We start from the raw sequence: 10,321 nt of genomic DNA on the forward strand, positions 1-10,321 counted from the left end.
GCCCTTAAGGTAACGACGCTTTGTAGGATACTTTTAGCCACGGTAAGATATCGCTGAAATCAACGAAATGGTATATGTGGAGTCAACTGTTTCGGTGGCGCCATGCAAATATGTATGACACAATATCGTTAAAAGCATATGTGGACTATTGAGTGTGTCAAGTTCTGACACTATTTTCGAGTTGCTTTTTCACGGGGACGCTCGTCATGGTGTTCATGATCAATTTGAGCCTTAAAGTGACATTTTTAGTCAACAAGGCTGCCGCAGCTCTGGCCAGAATATAGATTTAGCCGATATAAGTATCAACGACATCGCTTTATATCTTCTAGCCAACTCGAAAAGCAATGGCGGCTGTGAGCCGCCGTCTTCTGTAATAATGCTTGTTATGACGGATAAGGATAACCTTGATTTAGCTGAACCTCCGTCGAGACAGAAGAAAACTATCGTGTTTCGCATTAACCAGGGTTTGTTGGTTGATAACGCAATTCTCAGGCTTAGCCCATTTTGAAAACCGCACCTGTGATTGAAAGGGCCTTAGAGTCATTTTGGATGATTCATACATTGAGTGGCGTGCCCACCATCAAAGCATCAAATTTTATCCTATGAGTCGGACATCGCTGTCAGCTTCACGGTGGGGTGTCGACGCGATTCCCACCGATGGAAATGGGTAAGGAATCCTGCAGCGTGGCAGCTAAGAAAAGTGAACGTCTCCTTCTTGAGAAATGGATGTTGGGCGAAGGCGCTGGCACGATGAACTATATAAAAAATTCTGCATTACTCGACAGATGATTCTTCACGGAGTTCCATCATCTCACTAGTAGTACCTGTACTTAGGGTTTTTCTAAAATATTCACAAAACCGCGGAAGTGATGCGGCAAGTGAAACAGTGAGCGTCCAAGCCCCCCGTGGTCAAAGTCAATTCAACATGTAATGGTGTTGGAACAAAGTCTTTGCTTACAGTCCTGGATTCAATGTGCTTCCTATGGGAAATTTTTGTATATTTGTACCTGTTTGGATTCACAAAACTGTGCGAGTGAAGCAATTCAGACAGCAAGATATTGCTCTACGATTTTGCGACTATCAGCAAGGCTTGTTCGAACAGCAAAGCGGGATGAGCGATAAATTCTCTTCGCCCTACATTATTGATTACGTAGCAAAGCGTTTACGATGAGAGTCACGGTCCAAAGCCCATTTTGGGGTCTCTTATATCAGTGAATTTTGTGTACAGATTTCATGTGTTAGTAACTACGTCATCCAGATTGTTCAGATTCTCAATAGCGTTTGTGTATCGTTATATTTAAAATGGTAGATTTTGTGCGTTTGAAGTTCCAAGCACGCATCAGATTTTACACAATTCACTTATACAGCGCTTAAAATAGCAAGTGATAAAGATTTTTTTCGAATGCCCATATTGCATATCCATCGAACTGTATTTTTGACTGAATAGGTATAATTGAAGTCGGTAAGACATTGGCAACAAATTGTCCCTTCTATCCTGTCTGACAAGTAGAACATCAAGTTGCGGATTTACAGTGGATGGTCAAAATAATCAAACGTGGATTTGGTGATACGTAATCGATTGGTGATACGTAATCGGTTGGTGATACGTAATCGGTACCAAATCGCAAGTTTAGTTCACGCCACACTGGCTGGATTTTGGCATTCAGCGGATTACTTGGCAGCCATATGGGCTTTTCAGGCGCTGAGTGATAAAATGGCGGAATTTTGGAGTTCGCACCAAATCACAAATTGTAAGGATATATTCAAGTCGATGTGACGCCAGTTTTTCGTAAATATGTAGCTCTGACTTAGATCACGGTCAATAGTACAAAACTAAAAGTGTATTTTCTAGCTTGCTTCGAAAAAATCTCCCTCAACTAAGGAAGCGAGACGAATTGCGTATATTGGCGCGTTGAAAGAAGCAGATTACAAATTGGCGCACCTGAAGGTTTTGATCACTTCGAGGTTGATAGATAACCGTAAGGTGAAGTACGACGTGATTATTTGCATCGCTTGCATACTCCATGAGAGTATGTGTTGATCATATAATTCTCCCTTCACTTTTGCTGAAAAAAATGTAGTAAAATGAGAAAACCTAATTGCTGTTATAATTCAGATAGTAAACTAAACATGGAGAGTAAATGCTACTTACATCAATGTAACACAAAATTTACGAATGGTTTGTGTTCACCAGTTAAGTGATCATGCGCGTGATTTTGGTGTCGAGCAACGTCCAGGCTTGCTTGTTGCGCTCCACATCCGTCTGGGCGCGCTATTTTTCGGAAGCTAGTGAGCTAAGCGTCAAGCCGTCACGATCGCCGACGGCGCTAGACCTTGTTCCTCGCCGTTCTAATCTGCCGGAGGTGCGTTATGAAAAGCTAACTCTTTTGTGCTGCACATGTTGATTGATTGTGATATCTTGCGGTCCACATAGCCTCCCACAAGCATCTTAACGGCTATTCGAAAGTGCAAGGCACAAAAAGCGCGTAATTTTGATGAGGTGAAAGTTGATCAAATAGTGACCGCCATGCATTTAAATTGCATAGTGTTTTGATGCGTGTAGAGCCTCATTAATTTGATATCTTCGCCTGCAGACCGTCGACCTTGCTGTTCAATTAGGCGTGGACCCGCGCAAGCCTAACCAAAGTGTGCGGGGTATTGTGAGCTTACCAAATGGCACGGGCAAGCAAGTGCGTATTGCTGTGTTCGCCCGTGGTCCTAAAGCAGAGGAGGCCAAGGCTGCCGGAGCTACTATCGTGGGTGCAGAAGATCTTGTAGAGCAGATTCAGAGCGGAAAGATGGAATTCGACCGCTGCATTGCTACCCCTGATATTATGCCGCTTGTGGGTCGAATCGCCCGCATTCTTGGTCCTCGTGGTTTGATGCCCAATCCGAAGCTTGGGACGGTTACGCAGGAGATTGGAGATGCCATTGTAGCTGCGCGTGGTGGTCAGGTAGCTTTTCGTGCCGAAAAGAACGGCATCATACATGCTGGCGTGGGCAAATTGAGCTTTTCGGAGGAAGCTTTGCTGGAGAATGTGCGCGCATTCATGGTCGCACTAAGTGATGCCAAACCAGAGGGTGCGAAGGGCAAGTATATCAAGGTATGTGGAGCAACTTGTGTTGTTTAAGCGCCATGCTCACTGTTGTTATGATACATTAGGCTGCTCACGTGAGCACTACAATGGGTCCAAGTTATAGTCTGGACATCAAGTATCTCGATCCGGCCTTAACATCATTCATGCGCTTCGAGTGAGCGATTCTTATTGATTTTGAAGGAATAGATCTCCGGGTTATTGTGTTCATTGTTCACTGTTCACTGTGTTTTATCTGTTATCCTCAGTTTTTCGCTTTTTTGTCATACTCAAAAATTAGAGATGTAGTAAAATCTTCAATGCTCTGTAAGCAAAAAATGACAGAAGAACTCCGCTACTACGTGCGCTCAGAGCGCCACTTTCAAGCGATACAATCGTGGCTTGAAAGCTCGAAGCCCTCCTTTCCCGCTTCCGTTGCAGTCAGCACCGGGGCTTCAAACCCGGTCCAAAGTATTTTTTTTCCCTTACTGAAAACGCAAGAGCTTGGCGGTGTCGTGCTCTATGGCCCCTCAACAGGCTCGACCCAAATGCTACTGCGCGAGGCTATTAAGCCTTCGGCACCCTCAGGTGTAATTTGCTACACAGAGCTGCAGTCTAGCGGTAGAGGGCGCGGTACCAACTCATGGTCTTCACCTCAGGGTTGCCTGACGTTTTCCTTCCAAAGCGTGTTCACAGACGGCACAACTCTGCCATTCGTGCAGTACCTTGTGTCGCTCGCTATTATTAAAGCCTTGGAAAGGGTGCATACCGCAGCTCCTGGTTGTACCAACCTTGTGAAGATTAAGTGGCCCAATGATATCTACGCTAATCAGGTCAAAATTGGCGGAATCCTATGTCAATCTGAATATTGTAATGGCAAATTTAGTGTCACGACCGGTACGTAACTTCGGAATTTTGTACGAAAATACGTGTTGACATTTGGATACAGGCATTGGCATTAACATTTCTAATCGATCGCCGACAACATGTCTACAAGACATTTTAGGCATAGAAGAACACCCTTGTACTTTAACAAAGTTGGTCTTTGTTTTTTTCAGCACCGGTCGACTGCACTTACTAACCAGTAATTCTTTTGCTGATAGGGAGCATTTTTTAGCTGCGTTTTGTAATGTGTATGAGCCCATGGAGAAGTTGTTTCTCGAGCAAGGCTTTGAACCCTTCATGGAAGAGTATCTAGCGCGATGGCTGCACACGGATCAAGTCGTACAGGTTGCGAGTAGTGACGATGCAGGCGGTAGAAAGGTGCCTGCTGTGGTCAAGGGACTAACGAGCACAGGGTGTCTTTTAGCAAAGGGTGATGACGGTTCTAGTCTTGAACTTTACCCGGACGGAAATTCGTTTGACTTTTTGACCGGTCTATTGAAACGAAAGCTATAGCTTTGCACTCCCATTTAGGTCAAATGCTGCTAACAAATTTGTGCAGTTGATGTACTTCAATTCTAAAATCGACTTAAGAGATGCATATTACTTGGATCCAAATTCTTCTTCCCATTTAACAAAGCGATCTAGCTGATCCTGACCAACAGATTTGGATACATTTTCAAGTGCTGTCTTGAAGTCCTTCCATGTCACCTCGAGTGCGTTTTTTTCGTGAGCTTGTAGCTCCTCACTAGACGCACCCTCCTGTTGCTTCCGTTGTAGCTCTTTCAGCACCTCCGGTGTATATAAACGCTTTACTGGCATCATCTTGGCGGTGTCACAAAGACCACAGATGTCATCGCCACTGTAACCCTGTCAAATGTAGCGAGCAAGGTCAGCTTTGAAAAGAGCTCTGCAATCAGCCCTGACCTCAGTTGCTGCAACAAGCTTGTCAAAATTGACGTCGGATGCAACATCAACCTTTTGGAGATTTATTTTGAGTAATTGCAAGCGTCCTTCAGCTTCGGGTAATGGGATATCTGGCCATTTATCATCCAGAGATGATGACAATATCATAGTAATTCCATTTTTCGAACTAAGACAACACAAATCGACACGATAACTTACAGACCCGCTTGGTGAGTCGACGTCGCATGGCTTCATCCAGCTCCCACGGTAAATTTGTCGCGGCAAGAACCATCACGCGATTTCCAGGGTCCGCAGGATCTCCAGAAGCTACACCGTTGATTTGCACTAACAATTCAGTTTTCACACTGAAACAGGAACCATTGTTAGTGCCATGTAGATGCATATGACTTTTTACGTCTTACCGTCTGCTAGACTCATGCTCCTGTGCACCACCGCGTACGCCAGCAATAGCATCGATTTCATCCATGAAGATAATTGATGGCGAATAGTACCTTGCCATGTCAAAAAGAATTCGCACCATGCGCTCTGACTCGCCACGATATTTCGAAGCAAGTGTTGATGCTGATACATTGAAAAATGTGGATTTGCACACATTTGCTACAGCTTTCGCAAGAAGAGTTTTGCCTGTTCCGGGTGGACCGAACATAAGGACGCCGTTGCATGGTTTAAGTAGACCATCCTTGAAAAGATGTGGAGCAATCTGAGGCAACATTACGGATTCCTGAAGAAGCTCTTTTGTGTGCTCAAGTCCTGCAATCTGCTCAAATGTGACCGATGCGGCCATGTCCACTATATCGCGTTCGATCATTTCAATAAGATCTAAATCCGCCCATCCTTCTTCTTTAGCTTTTTCCGAATACTTCGGCTTCTCACTGCCATCTCCAGCACGTTGCCGTACCCGATCATTCTCTTTTCGAGCGGCCTTGAGTCCACCATCCTTGTTTTTTTGCCTGGCTGGAGAAGAGTCTGGTGGGGTTTTTGCCCCTCGACGAGGTCCTTGGCGTCGTCGGTCATCTCCAGGTGTACGTCTTGCAGACGGTCCGGCAGCTCTGCTTCCCCCACTTGGTTTACGAACACCTCGACTTTTGATAATTGTCAGCGTTTGGTCCTTGAAAAATGCAAAGGCAACGTACTTGTGAAAGCGATGATTGAGATTGTTGCTGTTGTCATCATTATCGTTGGCCCACGACAGCGGGGCACGACCACCAGGGGGACCCCGAAAATGATTTGGGATCTTTTCTGGGGTCGGAGGAGCCCAGACATCAGGATCTCTGACGCTGTCGACCTAAGCAAATGTACAAGTCAATATAGGGCATAACATGACTTAACTACCAGCTTTACGCTAGAATCTGGGCGTCGCGGGTCAGGAGGCGCACAAATTTCCCAATGAGGGGAGGCCAGAACTTTCTGCCGAGGTGTTTTCGGATGGATTCGCGCTTTCGATGCGCCGGGTGGAAATTTAAAGGCCTGAATGAGCTCAAAATAGTCCGTGATGAGGTTCAATTCATTTTCGAGTTCAATCTGCATCTACATGCGACAACAATTAAGCAAAGTATGACGATAAGAATATTTGCCACCTGCCTGCAGCCACGGCTGACGCTCAGACATTTTTGTCATACCGCGGATAAAGTGGCTTAGCGATTTCTGAGTCGTTCGGAACAGTTCCAATCCCTTTTCATACTGCGCTTCCAGACAAAGCTCCCTCGCTCGAGTCAATGCATCTCCCATACTTCGAATGTCTTGCAACTCCATACTCGAAGGTTCTATTTAGTCTTATATACTGATCCTTAAAAGTCGCGTTTGTCGGCAACAAAAACTAGAAATTATTTTCTTTAATTTAACCTTTAATCACTTCTTATTCATACCCACAAAGTTTACCATAGTTGACTAGTTCGCGGCATGTTGTCCTTGTACTGTTTCATCTTATGGCATTTCCTCTAGACCATGGATTGTCTCTGACTCTCATATTGTATAACACAGAGCGACCGTCACGTTTACACACCAACACAATCATCACCATAAAGTCAGCGTTCAAGCTTTGCGTTCTTGACGAGGTCGCTGAGTCCACAAGCCTGTTGCTGATATAAAGCATTTGAAGTCGTTTTTATATGCAGTAATTCTTCATCCATGGACGAAAGTATCAACACGAGCTGCTCATAATCACCTTGACAGTGCATATGTAAGCTGCGCATAATGCGCTCGCGCGTTTTGGCGCGATCCCGTTGTGACAAATCTTGGCGCCACTGCGATGACACACGACGAGCGAGACGGGGACGTTTAGCATTTTTGAATGCAATGTCAGAATGACGCGGTGGCGATTGAGGTATGCAAAGTTTAGGAGAAGTGTTTGGCTGAACATACACGGCCGGATCCGGTGAGAGAAGGTGTTGTATACGCCACGGAGACGTCGCGTGTGGTATCGGGACGAGTTGATTATTTGAAGTGTCTGTGTGCCTTGGGCTTGCTGTAGGATCCAGATGCTCTTTAAGAGGACTCTCTTCCCAAACGGAGCGCGGTGACATCATATTATCATTTAAGCGAGAAGACTCAACCTTGGACGGCCGGCCGAGAAACGCGACTAGCGGTGATGCAAGCGAGACTTTGTCATCCTGAGAAGATTCAGCATTACAAGTACTGAATAAATTTGATGCATCTTGGTCAATTTCTAATTGCCTTGTGGACGGGTGCCAGGCACTTGCTCCAGCCTCGGGGATCACTGTAGGCCTTGGCATTTGCGACAAATACTGTCGCTTTCGGTGCAGCTTGTGCTGATGATGGAGTGGTGATTGCTTCTCTGCATGTCTCGCGAGAAGCCCCAACATTCCATCAGATGCGTGCTCAGTTGTGTGATCAGGCGGTATGTGCGGTATTTGCGGCATGCCAACGTCGGATCCTGACTCGAGATCGCCCTCGCGACGCCTTGTTCTAGAGTGTGATGAAATGGTAGTGACAATTGTAAGACACATCAAGGTAAAGTCAAATAACTGTTGAAAAAATACCGGTGGGGCTGGCGCTGCTGCATCGAGAATTTGGGGCTTGGAAAGAAACAACTTGTGTGATATTTAAGTAGAAGTTAGAACTGAGAGCGAGATCAAAATTTCGAACCAGAGTCAGTGATTAAGATCCTTGCTCTAAATAGGTACTATAAGCAGTTATTCGCTATACAGCAGAGTCAATGAAGTGGTGGACCTTCAGACTTAAAAACAGCCCGGATGCCAGAAACTTCTTTTTTATGAATTCACCAACAATAGCACAAATTTCATCGCCACAACACGTCTCGTCTGCATTGGACAATGCACATTTTTAGAACTGGCAGTATGGTGTACTGTACTACAAACTGGTGTAAACATTTGTACTGAGCTATTCATAAGCATTTTCACCGTCTTTTAATAGATTCGGGATGAAGCACAGATCTGACAGCCTTTTTCTTTTGCTGCAAACGGCCAGTACGACAAACAAAAAACGAAATTTGTGACAATCGTCTTACAACTCAAAGCTATAAAAGTAGTTTGCCGCAGTATGGCTGCTCTGCTTTGTAATCTATTCATTTTTTTAGACATGTAAATTCGCCAATTGCGTAGTCATACTATTTGAGTTACGCATATATTGGTAGATGTTTCTGTTAGCATCCGCTGGTAAACTCTAATTTTATATCAGAATACCAATATCAATCAGGTAATGGATAATGTCGGTACATCGGATCAGATCTAAATCATCTCCTGTTTTGAATCTCTGTTTTATCTTCTGTATGCCATATACTCGTATATTTGCTTTTCCCAAGAGTTAGAAGTGATTCTCGCATCAGAATGTAGAATTCGACATGCGTTCGGTTAAAGTGCAGAAGTTGAGAACCGATAAGCGGCCAAAGGCGATGGGTACATGTACTAAAATATTGCGTTAGTACAGAATACACTTTGATATGATTGAACGAGATACACAATACTCTTTTGTGGAATTATTCAAACTCAGAGGTATCTAATTACTGGTACTAACAAGGATGCTATCAGAGCACTTTTCATGGAACGTAGTAAGACAAATCAATTACCTCAAAATTTTAGTTGAATTAAGTGCTGGATATATATGTAACTATCAAAACTGGATAAAAGCAAAAAAGTACGAAGTTGTTTGGAACGGGTTAAGGACTGTAACCTCTTTTCACTTGCACCCTACCACACAACTGTACGTTGGAAGTGTGAGTATTTATAAGTACCGAAGAGTTTATATTTATGAAGATGATGAAGCCCTGGTGTCCCCACCACGCCCCATGTGACTGTGGGTCACCTCAAGCCCATCCAGTAGTGCCGTTGGAAGTCAGCCTCCTGAGCGATCTCTCTTGGTTGTGGTGGCAGATCGAATCTCATCGAGAGTCACGGCGTGTATCCGAGACTTTGAGGAGCCAGATCTCAGATTTGCTCACTAAGCTTTGCCGTTGGATTGCCTACCCTTAGCGGCTCAAAACTGTGCTCTGCTTCGGAGCACAGGGCAGCCCTGCTAAAGGGGTTGGTGAAGGCTTTGACCCGTCTGCTTCAGAGCTTTTTACGTCCGACTGGCTCGTAAGAGCGGGATCGTGATATGGCTTCGATAAGTCCACATCGAATACTGGATGTATTTGTAACTCTTTGGTACACTCATGAGAAACTTAATCCCTTCTTTGCTACGACCAAGAGCGGTCCACTGTAGCAAGGTTGTCTGGACAACTATGTTTGGCTGACATGTCTGATATGTTGCTAAGTGCCTTACATTGTTTTGCAAAATCTTTCTTGTAAGGCAAAGATCTGGATCCGATACAATGGCTACTGGCAGCCACTGCTGTCGAAACATTGGACGGCGGTCTGCCCGGTCGTCACTGCCCACCAGCGACTTTTTTCGATGAGAAAGGTGACGTTCACTATCACGTGAAACGTCTTGTGGGACGACGTCATCACCAGGACCAAACCCAATATTTGGTAAAGTGGCGGGGATATCCCGACAAACTCGTGAGAGTCTGAGGCTTCACTTCGGCAAGATTGTCCAGTCGCCGTGGACGCTTTTGATCGGAAAGATCAGGACGTCCCGCGCCATCAGACACCCCGCGCTTCCCAGCAATAGCCAGGGAAGTAGAAGGGCCATGAGCTGAGCTCAAGCAGTGGCGCTGAGCTCTTGCGGTCGAAGACTTAGAGCTCGAGGGAGTATTAGGGGTTAACCCATACGTAGAAAGGAGACAACCCGAAGGATGTCGACGGAGTGCCTTGAGTTTGGCAAACTCAAATCGGAGGTGTCGCTCCACACGAACGTTCACTTTCTTGTGGCTCAACTGTAAGCTATACAGTGAGGAAAGTTTGCGGTACCGTTGCACCCATTGTTCAAAGAGCACTTCGTCATCTGTAGCTATCACCAGGGACGAGCACTACAGGTATCGTCCGCATTGCGGGTACACGAGAGCCACCTCGTTGAGCACG

The 10,321-nt window shown here is 45.3% G+C and overlaps 5 protein-coding genes across 5 annotated transcripts; 3 read left to right on the forward strand and 2 right to left on the reverse strand.

The window, feature by feature from the left end:
- Positions 1 to 206: 206 nt before the first annotated feature.
- PHALS_06643 (uncharacterized protein) lies at positions 207 to 508 on the forward strand (the record flags this gene model as incomplete). Its single annotated transcript, XM_024719968.1, has 2 exons — positions 207 to 211; positions 250 to 508. 2 exons carry the CDS (start codon positions 207 to 209, stop codon positions 506 to 508), a joined length of 264 nt encoding a protein of 87 aa, XP_024585214.1.
- Positions 509 to 2,204: 1,696 nt separating this feature from the next.
- Positions 2,205 to 3,256, forward strand: PHALS_06644 (50s ribosomal protein l1; the record flags this gene model as incomplete). Its single annotated transcript, XM_024719969.1, has 4 exons — positions 2,205 to 2,363; positions 2,435 to 2,500; positions 2,595 to 3,104; positions 3,164 to 3,256. The coding sequence occupies 4 exons, from the start codon at positions 2,205 to 2,207 to the stop codon at positions 3,254 to 3,256; spliced, it is 828 nt and encodes a 275-aa protein (XP_024585215.1).
- A 366-nt stretch (positions 3,257 to 3,622) lies between these two features.
- PHALS_06645 (biotin) lies at positions 3,623 to 4,472 on the forward strand (the record flags this gene model as incomplete). Its single annotated transcript, XM_024719970.1, has 3 exons — positions 3,623 to 3,971; positions 4,024 to 4,111; positions 4,178 to 4,472. The coding sequence occupies 3 exons, from the start codon at positions 3,623 to 3,625 to the stop codon at positions 4,470 to 4,472; spliced, it is 732 nt and encodes a 243-aa protein (XP_024585216.1).
- An 87-nt stretch (positions 4,473 to 4,559) lies between these two features.
- On the reverse strand, positions 4,560 to 6,635 carry PHALS_06646 (katanin p60 atpase-containing; the record flags this gene model as incomplete). The annotated part of the gene is made up of 7 exons (XM_024719971.1): positions 4,560 to 4,826; positions 4,884 to 4,993; positions 5,082 to 5,227; positions 5,285 to 5,965; positions 6,017 to 6,168; positions 6,225 to 6,410; positions 6,465 to 6,635. The coding sequence occupies 7 exons, from the start codon at positions 6,633 to 6,635 to the stop codon at positions 4,560 to 4,562; spliced, it is 1,713 nt and encodes a 570-aa protein (XP_024585217.1).
- A 272-nt stretch (positions 6,636 to 6,907) lies between these two features.
- On the reverse strand, positions 6,908 to 7,905 carry PHALS_06647 (uncharacterized protein; the record flags this gene model as incomplete). The annotated part of the gene is made up of 2 exons (XM_024719972.1): positions 6,908 to 7,808; positions 7,883 to 7,905. The coding sequence occupies 2 exons, from the start codon at positions 7,903 to 7,905 to the stop codon at positions 6,908 to 6,910; spliced, it is 924 nt and encodes a 307-aa protein (XP_024585218.1).
- Positions 7,906 to 10,321: the final 2,416 nt, after the last annotated feature.

The sequence above is a fragment of the Plasmopara halstedii genome (genome assembly GCF_900000015.1).
Source record: "Plasmopara halstedii genome assembly, contig: Scaffold_3060, whole genome shotgun sequence".
NCBI lineage: Eukaryota > Oomycota > Peronosporomycetes > Peronosporales > Peronosporaceae > Plasmopara > Plasmopara halstedii.